The 14,938-nt window shown below is 44.0% G+C and overlaps 1 protein-coding gene across 2 annotated transcripts in view; it reads right to left on the bottom strand.

Annotated features, from left to right (window-relative positions):
* NFATC3 (nuclear factor of activated T cells 3) overlaps positions 1-14,938 on the bottom strand; it is a 126,977-nt gene that overhangs the window by 58,389 nt on the left and 53,650 nt on the right. For both annotated transcript variants that reach the window (XM_049786337.1, XM_049786338.1), the window contains exon 3: positions 11,144-11,306. In XM_049786337.1, the coding sequence (XP_049642294.1) occupies positions 11,144-11,306 (163 nt within the window). The remainder of the gene's footprint in view (positions 1-11,143; positions 11,307-14,938) is intronic.

Genomic DNA, 14,938 nt, shown 5'->3' with positions numbered 1-14,938 from the left:
ACCTCCATGCTACCTCTCTGGCCCCAACTTATTCATTTCTTCATTGTTTCGTGGAATATAATTTTACAAAATTATCTCTGATGATTCTTAGAAAATTCTGTGGTATTTGTTGTGATACCTCTCCTCTCTTTTTTTTGGGGGGGAGAGGGTCAGACCTGGCAGTGCTCAGAGGTTACTTCTGGCTCTGTGCTCAGAAATCGTTCCTGGCAGGTATGGGGAACCATATGGGATGCCGGAATTCAAACCTCTTGCCACTTGCAAGGCAAAGGTGCTACTACTATGCTATCTCTCCGGCCCTCTCCTTTCATTTCTTTTTTTTTTTGGGGGGGGGGGCCACACCCGGCAGTGCTCAGGGGTTACTCCTGGCTGTCTGCTCAGAAATAGCTCCTGGCAGGCACGGGGGACCATATGGGACACCGGGATTCGAACCAACCACCTTTGGTCCTGGATCGGCTGCTTGCAAGGCAAACACCGCTGTGCTATCTCTCCGGGCCCTCTCCTTTCATTTCTAATTTGGTATATGAGGACTCTCTATTTCTTAGTGAGTCTTGCTAGTGGTTTATCAATCTGTTTATATTTTCAAAGAACCAATTCTTGGTTTCATTAATCTTTTGGATTGTTGTTCTAGATTCATTAATTTCTGCTGTAAGTTTTACTATTTCTTCCTCCTCCTGTTTTGGTTTCCTTTTATTGGTCATTTTCCAATTTATTAACTTGTGTGGTCAAGTTCTTTGTGTGGATCCAGTAATATTTTCATATAGCAATGCTGACTGCAGTGGGTAAGTATGTGTCTTCCAAGCTTGAGATATGAGTTGCCCATAATATGCAAAATCTTTATCATTTGCCTCTGTTCTATTTTATAAAGTATCAGGGGTCTCAAACTCGGCCCTCCGTACAACATTTTGTGACCCTGCCCTAGAGGAATCTTTTTAGTTTTGTTTTGTTTTAGTTGTTTGGGTCATACCCCCCAATGTTCAAGGCTTACTACTGACTTTGCACTCAAGAATCACCCCGACTTTGCCTCCTATGGCCCGCAGGTAAATTGAGTTTGAGACCCCTGGTAAATGATACTAAATATAAACTACTTAGTTAAGCTTTTGGCAAGTAATTGGTGGTAAATATGTTAACCATTAGTCCATCTATAATTCCAAATAAGATCTAGTCAGAGAAATTAAAAATCCTCTCAAATGTATAAAAGTAGTTTTATTATAGCCTTTCAGATAAATGCTTCATTATTCTCTTCCACTGCTTGTCCATTCCTAACATACAGTGGAATTTGTAATCAAACACCACCAAATTTTATGGTTTATCTTCCTCTATCCAGGAAAGAACATGAAGACTTTACCTATAACTGATAATACAGTTTAGGTTAATTTTCAGTCCTATAATTATAAAGGAACACTAGTGGTAGAATTCTGGTACCCAGTGGTAGTGCTAGCAAATAAAGGAGGGATTAGTGGGGCCGGTGAGGTGGCGCTACAGGTAAGGTATCTGCCTTGCAAGTGCTAGCCAAGGACTGACCTCGGTTCTGTTAGATCTCCTGGCGTCCCATATGGTCCCCTCAAGCCAGGGGCAATTTCTGAGCCCTTAACCCCTGAACATCAAATGGGTGTGGCCCCCCACAAAAGGAGGGATTAGTGCTTCAGAGAGTGTAGTGGGTAAGGTGCTTGTCTTGCAAGTAGATGACCCAGGTTCAATTTCCAGCACTGCAGAGCATCTCTGAGCCTCAACAGACATGGTCCCTGAGTCAGAAGTTAAGTCCTGAGCACTGCTAGGTGTGGCACAAAAAGGAAAAAAGAAAGGGGAGGAGTGGCAGAACACATGCCTTGCATGTGAGATATTAGGATATCCGTACTGCACCATCCACTCCGAACACAATTGGAATGGTACCCACAAAAACCGACAAAAAAAAACAACACCCAAACTAAAACAAAAACAAACAAGCAAACAAAAAAACCCTGTCAAGTCACAGGTTTTGAATGGGTGAGGTCTCCCCCTACCTTTGGCTATTTTTTGTTATAAATGTCATGATGACTGGGAATTGTACAAATCGCCAGTTGTGATACATATCTTTTTGGTTGTGGTGTTCAACAGAGTTTGCAATTCCTCATACAAGCAAGACATCTGCTCTACTAATCAGCTGCAGCCCTGACCTCTGATACCACTTTTTTTGGGTGCTTACACTGGCCATGATGCAGCTGAATTGTTGGGTGTAAAATGACTTGTGCTTTTTACTGGTTCTCCCTTACCCTCTTTAGTTACAACAAAAGTAAGTAGTAAACATGGGGCCAGTGAGGTGGCGCTAGAGGTAAGGTGTCTGCCTTGCAAGCGCTAGCCCAGGAAGGACTGTGACCACGGTTAGATCCCCAGGCGTCCCATATGGTCCCCCCAAGCCAGGGGCAATTTCTGAGCACTTAGCCAGGAATAACCCCTGAGCATCAAACGGGTGTGGCCCCCCCCAAAAAAATCTATTTTATATTCAGATGTGAAATTTTTTACATGTTTTGATATCAATGAGTCAGTAAATTTTAAGAATTTAACAGATAAATAATTTTTTAATTTTATTTATTTATTTATTTAACTTTGGTTTGGGGGCCACACCCGGTGACGCTCAGGGGTTACTCATGGCTATACGCTCAGAAAGCGCTCCTGGCTTGGGGACCATATGGGACGCTGGGTGATCAAACCGCAGTCCGTCCTAGGTTAGCACGTGCAAGCTCTACCATTTGTACCACCACTCCGGCCCCAAGACTCTTATTTTTTTTTTTTTTTTTTTTTTGGTTTTTGGGCCACACCCGGCAGTGCTCAGGGCTTACTCCTGGCTGTCTGCTCAGAAATAGCTCCTGGCAGGCACAGGGGACCATATGGGACACCGGGATTCGAACCAACCACCTTTTGGTCCTGGATCGGCTGCTTGCAAGGCAAACGCCGCTGTGCTATCTCTCCGGGCCCAAGACTCTTATTTTTTAAAAACCAACACACACACACACACACACACACACACACACACACACACACACACACACACACACACACCGGGGGGGGGGGGGTTAGCACGTGCAAGCTCTACCATTTGTACCACCACTCCAGCCCCTAGACTCTATGCCAAACTAACGTGAGGCCGAAGAGAGATAGCACAGCAGTAGGGTGTTTGCCTTGCAAGCAGCCGACCAGGACCAATGGTGGTTCGGCATCCATATGGTTCCCCATGCCTGCCAGGAGCGATTTCTGAGCACAGAGTCAGAAGTAACCCCTGAGCGCTGTTGGGTGTGGCCCAAAAAACAAAAACCAAAACAAAACTAAAATGCCAGCTAATACGGGCCGGAGAGATAGCATGGAGGTAAGGCGTTTGCCTTTCATGCAGAAGGTCATCGGTTCGAATCCCGGCGTCCCATATGGTCCCCCGTGCCTGCCAGGAGCAATTTCTGAGCATGGAGCCAGGAGTAACCCCTGAGCACTGCCGGGTGTGACCCAAAAACCACAAAAAAAAAAAAAAAAAAAAAATGCTAGCTAATACAAGTAAGGCACTGCCTTGCAAGCAGCAGAACTCACTTCAGTTCCTGCCAGGAGCAATATCTGAATGCAGAGCCAAAAGTAACCCCTGAGCGCTGCCGGGTGTGGTCCAAAAAAACAAAAACAAAAATTTCTGGTTCACCTATGGTTCCCAAGCTCTACTAGGAGTGACTTTTTTGGGATCACACTCGGCAGTGCTCAGGGGCTACTCCTGGCTCTGCATTCAGAAATTGCTCCTGGCAGACTCGGGGGATCATATGGGATGCTGGGATATGAACCGGGGTCCATCCTGTATTGGCCGTGTGCAAGACAAATGCCTTACCTCTGTGCTATTGCTCCGGCCTCAGGAATGACTTTTGAGAATAGAGCCAGGAGTAAGCCCTGAACAAAGCTGGGTATAGCCTCAACTAAAAAATAAAGTCTAAATAAGTCAATAAAAATGTGCACTATGTAGATACAAATGAAATTCAGTCATTTTCCTCTTATGTTATGCACAGAAACATAATGTAAATGATAATGCAGAGTGTAAATCACCAACGTTTTTACAAAGTTGAAAAAGTAGAGACAGGGGGCCGGGTGGTGGCGCTGGAGGTAAGGTGCCTGCCTTGCCTGCGCTAGCCTAGGACGGACCGCGGTTCGATCCCCCGGTGTCCCATATGGTCCCCTAAGAAGCCAGGAGCAACTTCTGAGCGCATAGCCAGGAGTAACCCCTGAGCGTCACAGGGTGTGGCCCAAAAACCAAAAAAAAAAAAAAAAAAAAAAAAAGAAAAAGTAGAGACAGGGCCCGGAGAGATAGCACAGCGGTGTTTGCCTTGCAAGCAGCCGATCCAGGACCAAAGGTGGTTGGTTCGAATCCCGGTGTCCCATATGGTCCCCCGTGCCTGCCAGGAGCTATTTCTGAGCAGACAGCCAGGAGTAACCCCTGAGCGTCGCCGGGTGTGGCCCAAAAACCAAAAACCAAAATAAAAAAAAAAAAAGAAAAAGAAAAAGTAGAGACAGTAGTGCCATAATTATTTTGCATTTTGGAGAAGAGGGTGACCCATGCCTAGTGGTGCTTAGGACTTATTCCTGGTTCTGTATTCAGAGACCAGTCCTGGCAGTAATATATTTAATACAAAGAACCCAGTCAAATATATGTATGACATGATCTAGAAAAAAAAAATAGGGCTTCTCCATACCACAAGGATTTTAAAGAACATCAAATATCCCACCTCACTTCTACAGAAATATTATGTGGTAGGCAGTAAACAAATTATTACTATTATTAAGCATACTCTCTAACATTTTTCACCTACTAGCAGTAAATTGCTCTTCAGATTGCCTTCTGTTTCATGCGTATGTTTCTATTAATAGCAAAGGTCCTTGCCTGCTTCATATAACTAAAACTGAAGGTTACCGCCAAAGATCACTTTAAGGACAGACTAGAGCAGCTTCACATAGAATTCATTATCAAGGACTGGAGAGATATAACACAGTTAAGGCAAGTTTCAAAAATAAGCAGTAAGAACTGAAGTCAACTTCTTCTTTTTTTTTTTTTTTTTTTGGTCACACCTGGCAGTGCTTAGGGGTTACTCCTGGCTCTATGCTCAGAAATTACCCCCGGCAGGCTCAGGGGACCATATGAAATGCCGGGATTCGAACCACCGTCCTTCTGCATGCAGGGCAAACACACTACCTCCATGCTATCTCTTCTGACCCTGAAGTCAACTACTTCTAAGAGAAGAACCAAACAAGTGGAGGAGAAGAAAGAATGGCTGTAGAGCTGATAGGAAAGTAAGTGACAAAATTCAGGAAGTTACAGAAAGAGCTGGGAAATAAAGTTTATTTAAGAGACAATTACTTGGCGCTAAAGGTAAGGTGCCTGCCTTGCCTGCGCTAGCCTTGGACGGACCGCGGTTCGATCCCCCGGTGTCCCATATGGTCCCCCAAGCCAGGAGCAACTTCTGAGCACATAGCCAGGAGTAACCCCTGAGCGTTACCGGTGTGGCCCAAAAACCAAAAAAAAAAAAAAGACAATTACTTCAAGAGCCAGAATGATAGCACAACAGTAGGACGTTTCACGCTGCCAACACAGGATGGAGCCCAGGTAGATTCCCTGCATCCCATTGGTCCCCCGTGTCTGCCAGTAGTGACCCCTGAGTGCTGCCGCTGGGTGTGGACCCCCCCCCCAAACGAACAATTACTTCAGTTTTTCAAAGCAGTCAATCTACAGCAACAAAGAATGAAGCAATTACTTTGGCTTTCAATTTATTTAATCTCCTTGAGGTGCTTGGGATCAAATCAAGGTCTGTTGCATGCAAAGCAAGCACCTTACTTTCTAGCACTGGGCCCTAATCTTTGTTTTTAAGTTACACCTAATGGTGTTCCAGGACTACATGCAGTTCTGTACTCAATAGCTGCTCCCAGAGATGCTCAGGACCTATACAGTATCAGAAATCAAAACAAGGCTTCCAACATGCAGAACATAAACTCCAGCTTGAGGAATACTCTCTCTGGTCTTTAGACAATTTCAATTTAGCTTAATTTTTTTGTTTGTTTTTTGGGTCACACCGGCAGCATTGAGGGGATTACTCCTGGATCTACACTAAGAAATCGCTCCTGGCAGACTCAAGGGATCATATGGGATGCTGGGATTCGAATCACTGACCTTCTGCATGCAAGGCAAATGCCTTACCTCCATGCTATCTCTCTGGCCTTCAATTTAGCTTAATTTTGAATATTTTTTGTTTGTTTTTTTTTTTTTTGGGCCACACCTGGTGACACTCAGGGGTTACTCCTGGCTATGCACTCAGAACTTGTTCCTGGCGCAGTGGCGCAAGCGGTAGGGCATTTGCCTTGCGTGTGCTAACAAAGGATAGACCAAAGTTTGATCCCCCGGAGTCCCATAAGGCCCCCGAAGCCAGGAGCAATTTCTGAGTGCATAGCCAGGAGTAACCCCTGAGCATTACCAGGTGTGGCCCAAAAACCAAACCCCCCCCCCCCCAAAAAAAGAATAATGTTCAGGGGCAAGTGGTAGAGCATTTGCCTTACATACGCTAATCTAGGATGAACTGTGGTTCAACCCCCTGGTGTCCCATATGGTCCCCCAAGCCAGGAGTAACCTCTGAGTTACACCAGGTGTGGCCCCCCAAAAAAAAGAATGTTCAGGGCCGGAGAGATAGCATGGAGGTAAGGCGTTTGCCTTTCATGCAGGAGGTCATCGGTTCGAATCCCGGCGCCCCATATGGTCCCCCGTGCCTGCCAGGAGCAATTTCTGAGCCTGGAGCCAGGAATAACCCCTGAGCACTGCCGGGTGTGACCCAAAAACCAAAAAAAGAATGTTCAGAATAATCCCAGTCTTAAAAAACTGATTTTAGGGGGCCAGCGAGATAGCATGGAGGTAAGGTGTTTGTCTTCCATGCAGAAGGGCAGTGGTTAGATGTCGAGACATGCAGGATGCATGTCTCCATTTATTAAGGAAGCACACACCAGACGTGGCTTTTGGCTTTCCTGGTGTAGTGCCTAATTTTCTTCCCAAGAATTATCTGCCAGAAGGCCTGTTGGAGAAGTCAATCATTGACTCTTGCGTGGATTACTGGTTATATTTCTGACATGGCTGTGACATATTTCTCTTTTCCTTTTATTTGATTTTTGTCTCTTTTTCTACTACAGAAATTCGGCCTTAGCTATCCTGCAGTCACAAAGAAATTTCAGTACCAAAGCCCGCCAAAAGCTCCCCGCTGGCTAGTTTGTGACTCTTACTTCAAGTATAACCTGGCGCCAGCAGCTTGTTTTTCTCGGTCTAGCTCCATGATGGTAAACAATTATTTCCGTCTCCTCTAAAATCCATTTTCTGCTACTGCAAAAACATTTCTTCCAAAACCTGTATCTCTCCTCCTGTTTCTTGAAAAACCCGTCTTTTGCTTACCCAAAAACATCTTCAGCTCAAGCTTCCCCTTCCCTCTAGCAGGGCTCTATGTAGATTCTAAACTCCCGGTCTCATTGTACTGTCCTTCAGGAAGATCTCCTACCCTTTGTTTTCCCTGAAGACACCTTGCATACCAGAGATGTGCTTAAAATGTCATCAGCTAAAAAATAAAATTTGTCTCTCGTCTCATAGACATGGGTCCCCATACAATGCATTTTGTGTAGTCTCAATTATTTCAATTTCATATTCGTCCGCCTTGTGTACCCGCTTTCTTCCAGTGAGGATTTTCTGACCCCACTAAGGTTTTGCTTAGAGACCAAGGCGTCTGCAGCAGTTAGAATCCCCGCATCCCATATGGTCGGTCCCCTGTGCCTGCCAGGGGCGATTTCTGAGCTTAGAGCCAGGAGTAACCCCCGAGCGTTGCCGGGTGTGACCCAAAAAACAAACAAACAAAAATTGATTTTAGACTGGAAATAGTACAGTGGTTTTGTTTGTTTTTGCTTTTTTTGCCTTTTGGGCCATACCTGGTAACTCTCAGGGGTTACTCCTGGTTATGTGCTCAGAAATCACTCCTGGCTTGGGGGACCATATCAGATACCAGGGGATTGAACCATGGTCCGTCCCAGGTTAGCGTGTGCAAGGCAAAAGCCCTACCACTTGCGCCATCTCTCCAGCCCCAATAGTACAGTTTTTTAAGGCATATGCCTAGGATGTGCCTAAACCAGTTTCAATTACTGGTACCAAAAGGTCATTACAAAGCAACCTGGTGTGCCCATGAAAGCTCCAAGCACTGCTGAAATGGCCTAGGTATTTCCAGCAACTAGAACCAGAGAAGTATCACTTCCTTGGGTCTTTGTATTGAACTGTCACCCCAGCTGGCTGAGAACTGCCATGGGTCCTTCAGACCTCTTAAGTGGAGATTGGGAGCCCCAACCTATAGTCCCCTAAATTTGATTTTTCTAGACATTAATCTAGTCTTCCACTAAATATATTCAGTTATCTAAACTATTATTCAAATAGTAATACTGCTATTAATTGCTGCTAATTTTTGTTAATACTTATGACTGGTGGCTTTAGATTCTGGGTAATTTGTTGCTTTATTATTATTATTATTATTATTATTATTATTATTATTATTATTATTATTATTTAAACTTTATTGATTGATTGGTTTTGGGGCCACACACATTGGGCAGTCAGGGGTTACTCCTGGCTCTGTACTCAGAAATTGCCCCTGGCAGGCTGGGGGATCATATGGGATGCTAGGAATCGAACTGGGTCGACCAACATGCAAGGCAAATGCCCTAGGGCCACATCCAGAGGTTCTCTGGGGTTAATCCTGGCCCTGCACTCAGAAATTACTCCTGGCAAGGTTGGGGGGAACCACATGGAATGCCAGAGATTGAACCTGGGTAGGCTATATACAAGGCAGAACACCCTAATCACTGTAATATTGCTCTGGCCCCATGTTACTTCATTCTTTCTATATTCTTGCATTGCTTAGATTTTCTTTTTTTTGGACAGAAAGGGGTTTGGGGCCAGCACTGCTCAAGGGTTACTCTCAATCAGCCTAGGTAAAGGGGTGGCGAACAAGTTCGACACTAAGAGCCAAAATTTTAAACTGTGAGAGTCAGAGAGCCACACCACGAAGTGACCTGCCAAAACAAACACTCACACAAAAGCATATAATTTTAACAATAATATATTAATGCATTTTGCCATTTTGAGTGAGGGTCAAAATCCTGCAGTGATGGTGAGGGTGTGCTGTGTCCTCTACACTAAGAACTAATGGCAAGATGTGACACAACATGTGACACACAGGTCCCCCCGCTCGCTGGCCCGTGCAGTTGTTTCCAAGGGATGGGAGACGGATGACGCAGCCTGTGGGCGGGACTACTCGCTCGGAGATCTCTTCCCAGAGGTCCCTCCTCAGAAGCAGCAGAACAAAATCCAAACATGGCACAGAGCCACAGTATACAAAATATTGATAAGAGGCAAAGAGCCGCATTCATTTTGGCCAGGGGCCACATGCGGCTCGAGAGCCTCGTGTTCACCACCCTGGCCTAGGTGATGCTCAGTTAACCATATGTTGTCAAGGATCTAACTTGAGTTAAGTCACATATAAGGCAAAAGCCTTCATCCCTGTACTTATCTGAATATTACATAAGCACAAGTAATGTTTATAAATATAGTCTTATTTTTTAAATTATTGTTTTTTTGTTGTTTTTTTGTTTTTGTTTTTGGGCCACACCTGGTAACGCTCAGGGGTTACTCCTGGCTATGTGCTCAGAAGTTGCTCCTGGCTTGGGGGACCATATGGGACACCGGGGATCGAACCGCGGTCCGTCCAAGGCTAGCGCAGGCAAGGCAGGCACCTTACCTTTAGCGCAACCGCCCAGCCCCTAATTATTGTTTTTTAAAACAATTGTTTGACTACTAAATCTTTCCCCTAAGGAACAGAATCCAAGGAGAATACCCTTTAGTATGGCAAAGTAAATTTATGCTTGCGTATTGTTATATTAACAAGGACTCAAAATGTCAATACATACAAGTTAACCAAAAATATATTGGTGGGGGGATGAGTATCTTTGGGTCATACCTGGCAATGCTCAGGACTTTCTCCTGGCTCAATGCTTACGGACATTCCTAGCAGTGCTCAGAGGCCCATATAGAGAACCAGTGATTTAAACCCAGGTGGGCCCTATGCAAGGCAAACACATTACCCACTGTATTATTAACTCTGGCACCAGACTATCTATAGTTTAAATTTTCTCTCTCTGGTCTTAAAGAAAAGCAGGCAGGAAGGAAGGCAATGAATTTGAAGTGGATTTCAAATAATCAAAGATTTGATCTGTTTCCTAAATAAGACTATTTTGTTTTTCTCAGAAATTCCATTTTAGACAACAAATCTGGAAAAACCGAACAGAGGTCCTTAATATCCATACCATGGAAGTGCTCCTGTGGGTTTCCGTAAGACCTGAGTTCAGGGGCTAGAGAGATAGCACAGTGGTAGGGTGTTTGCCTTGCCCACACCCAACCCAGGTCGGATGGTGGTTCAATTTCGGCATCCCATATGATCTCCCACTGAGCCAGCCAGGAATGATTTCTGAGCGCAGAGCCAGGGGTAACTGAGTGCCTCTGGGTGACCCAAAAACTAAAACAAATCAAAACAAAAGACCTAAGGGGCTGGAGAGATAGCATGGAGGTAGAACGTTTGCCTTGCATGCCGAAGGATGGTGGTTAGGATCCTGGCATCCCCGATGGTCCCCCGAGCCTGCCAGGAGTAATTTCTGAGCGCAGAGACAGGAGTAACCCCTGGGCATTGCCGGGTGTGATTCAAAAACCAAATCAAACAAACGAAAAGACCTGACCTCAACAGGCCCTGGGCCAAAGCAGAAGGTTAGTAGTAGCGCTTTTTTTTTGTGTGTGTGGTTTTTGGGTCACACCTGGCAGTGCTCAGGGGTTTTTCCTGGCTCTGTGCTCAGAAATTGCTCCTGGCATGCACGGGGGGGACCATATGGGACGCTGGGATTTGAACCGATGACCTTCTGCATGAAAGGTAAATGTCTTACCTCCATGCTATCTCTCCGGCCCCAGCACATTTTTTCTAGTGGTTATCACCCCACTCTGACTCCCCAAACACCACCAATAGTACTTAATATCATTGTTATGACCATTAGTAGATAAGAGGTATCTGTAAAACATGATCCTAAAATCTCATACCTTCACAACAGGATGTCCCCCCGTTGATGCTTTTACTGCTCCTCGGCTACCCTCAGTTTCATAATGTGCTCGATGATGAGTTTTAGGTTGCACTTCTATTTTCAATTCATATTGTCCAAAGTGAGTTGGTAAAGGCCAGTCTAGTGGAGGCAACGAAGATGTGCTATAAACAAAATACACAAAGATATATTTACTTTACCACTCTTATAGCTAAACAGTGATAGAAATCAGGGATAACTTTTTTCTGATGACCATGAACAAGTTTTCAGAGACAAAAACTTAGCAAGTTGTGAGGCCAGAGTGATGGCTCAGTGGTAGGGCTTTTGCCTGGCATGCGGCTGAGCCAGGTTTGATCCTGGTGTCCCATATGGTCCCCCAAGACAGGTGTGATTTTTTTTTTTTTTTTGGTTTTTGGGTCACACCTGGCAGTGCTCAGGGGTTATTCCTGGCTCCAGGCTCAGAAATTGCTCCTGGCAGGCACAGGGGACCATATGGGGCGCCGGGATTCGAACCGATGACCTCCTGCATGAAAGGCAAACGCCTTACCTCCATGCTATCTCTCTGGCCCCGACAGGTGTGATTTTTGACTGCTTAGCCAGGAGTAACCCAAGTGTCAGCAGGAGTAGCCAAAACAAAAAAACAAAACAAAACAACAACAAACAAAACCCAAAACGTAGCAAGTTGTAACAGAAAACAGTGTCAATATTTTTTTTGTTACTTTGTTTTTTGGGTCAGGCAGTGCTCAGGGGTTATTCCTAGCTCTACGCTCAGAAATCATTCCTGGCAGGCTTGGGAGACCATATGGAATGCTGGAATTCGAACCACCGTCCTTCTGCATGCAAGGCAAATGCCTTACCTCCATGCTATCTCTCAGGCCCCAATTTTTTAATCTATAGGATTGTTCATATCTACTTTTTTGGCTTCCTAGTTTTTAAAATTTAAAATTGGAGCAAGAGAGATAGTACACTAGTGCTTAGCATGCAACCCACCTGGAACCAACTCCCTGAAACATATATGGTGCCCTGAGCACCACGAGGATTGATCCCCAGGCACAGAGCCAAGATTAAGCACTGCTAAGTGTGCCTCCCACCCAATTATCTTTGTAAAGGTAAATTTCTGCAGGGCTGGGGTGTGGCTCAGTGATCAATGCTTGCTTTACATATATGAGGTCTTACATTCAATCCCAAAAAATACATTTAAAAGAGGGGGGCTGAGAGATAGCATGGAGGTAGGGGTTTTGCCGTGCATGCACAAGAATGGTGATTTGAATCTCAGCATCCCATATGGTCCCCATAGCCTGCCAGGAGCGATTTCTGAGCATAGAGCCAGGAGTAACGCCTAAGAGCTACCAGGTGTGAACCCAAAACAAAACAGAAACAAAAAAAGGGGGGGAGGAAATCACATCCACTCATAATTTTAAACCCAACCAAATTGTTGTGAGAGGAAGAATAAAAATGTGCATAACATAGAGTCTAGTAACTAGATCAAAGGACTGGAGCACATATGAAAGGCCTGGGTTCAGTCCTGGAAATTACACGTGCCTCCAAGTACCACTGGAGTACACTAGGTGTCCCTTTCCCCCCACAAAAAGCAAGTCTTTCTTTATGTGCACCAATCTTTAAATCTAACTAACTACCCATCTGTTCAATGTATATCCCTCTCCCTGTGTATGTCCATGTAAGTCAAATATACACGTGTTTGCCCCATTTTCTCCCTATTACTCTTTTATATTTTTCTAAAATATTGCTTATATTCAAAAATAACACAAATTGAGGTATAATTTTAATTTTAGCACAATTTACAATCAGAAGGGCATAGCAATACATCTGCCAATTTTAGAGATTTTATCAACTGATCAGTCATTTAAAAAATATATAGTTTAGGAATATAGCTTAGTGGTAAAGCCCTTGTCCTGAATTTGATCCATGACAAAACACACACAAAAATCAATTTTTCTTAACCTCTCTCTTCATAGTTCTCTTTTCATCTCTCTTTCTCCTCCCTCTCTCATACTTTATATCAATCTTTCTCAATTGGAATCAATGACCCTAGTGGCCCTCATAACATTTCAAGGGGGCCACAGGTAGAAAGTACATTAAGTGTGTTGTCACAGCACTAAATTAGGGGACAACAGTCTACAGAAGGCCCTCGAAAGAAAAAGAAGTTAGAAAAAAGTTGAAAAACAATAATTTAATGGTATTTAGGTTCATTTACATATAATAACATTGAAATAGTTATAGAAAAGACAATTCAGAACCATGGAGATAGATTAAAGGGTTAGTGTGCGTGTATGGCATATAGATATCCTAGGTTCAATCCCCAGCATTACATGGCCTCTCCTGAGCACTGCCAAAATAAAATAATTGACTTAGTAACAAATTTGAATTGAACCAAAATTAAAATGATTTGTATGAAAAGTAGTATTTCATGAGAAGATCATAAAATAGGGCTTTAGGGGCCGGAGAGATAGCATGGAGGTAAGGCGTTTGCCTTTCATGCAGGAGGTCATCGGTTCGAATCCCGGCGCCCCATATGGTCCCCTGTGCCTGCCAGGAGCAATTTCTGAGCCTGGAGCCAGGAATAACCCCTGAGCACTGCCAGGTGTGACCCAAAAACCAAAAAAAAAAAAAAAAAAAAATAGGGCTTTAGGGCCTGAGGGATAGTGCAGCGGTAGGGCGTTTGCCCTTCACAAAGTTGATCAAGGATGGACCCTGGTTTGATCCCCAGCATCCCATATGGTCCCTCAAGCCAGGAGCTATTTCTGAGTGCATAGCCAAGAGCAATCCTTGATCGTCACCAGGTGTGGCCCCAAATCCAAAAATAAATAAATAAAATAGGACTTTAAAGGTCTTTAAACTTCTAAGACATTATCATTCATTCTATTGTAAATTTCTAAATTATTTTGTTTCCTGAATATATTCAGTCTATTTTTACTTGCCACTACAAAGTTAAAAGGTATTAAATTTTTTTTTTTTTTTAGTCTGAAATAACTCTAAGCTTATTTCAGAACTTGGTTTGTAAACTTTAGGGGAAAAAAAAATCCCTAAAAAGATTAAGATAATTAGAATTCAAAATATCCGGCCCGGAGAGATAGCACAGCGGCGTTTGCCTTGCAAGCAGCCGATCCAGGACCAAAGGTGGTTGGTTCAAATCCCGGCGTCCCATATGGTCCCCCGTGCCTGCCAGGAGCTATTTCTGAGCAGACAGCCAGGAGTAACCCCTGAGGAATGCCGGGTGTGGCCCAAAACCAAAAAAAAAAAAAAAAAAAAAAAAAAAAAAAAAAAAAAAGAATTCAAAATATCCATAGCATTGATGGAAGGGATTTTTTTTTTGGTTTTTGGTTTTTGGGTCACACCCGGTGGTGCTCAGGGGTTACTCCTGGCTGTCTGCTCAGAAATAGCTCCTGGCAGGCACGGGGGACCAGACGGGACACCGGGATTCGAACCAACCACCTTTGGTCCTGGATCGGCTGCTTGCAAGGCAAACGGCGCTGTGCTATCTCCGGGCCCGGAGGGGATGGTTTTATTGGTGAAAGGGGGTGTACATTTTATGACTAAACCCAACTTCAAACATATTTGTAAATATCTTAAGTAAAGATATTTTTAAAAAATACATAGCAAAGAAAAAAAAAACATGAGAAGAAAAAATAATAAGATCTCTGGCACCAAAGGGGGGGAAATCATAGTAAACTTATTTTACTACATATAAATGATAAAAGTTGTCTGTTCTTGGGCTGGAGATATAGTACAGTGGTTAAGGTACATGCCTTACATGTGGCTGACCAAGTTCTATCCC

Source organism: Suncus etruscus, chromosome 14 (assembly GCF_024139225.1).
Source record: "Suncus etruscus isolate mSunEtr1 chromosome 14, mSunEtr1.pri.cur, whole genome shotgun sequence".
NCBI classification, from domain to species: Eukaryota; Metazoa; Chordata; class Mammalia; order Eulipotyphla; family Soricidae; genus Suncus; species Suncus etruscus.
Note: the sequence above shows the minus strand (reverse complement) of the source record. Positions and strands in the feature narration are given on the sequence as shown.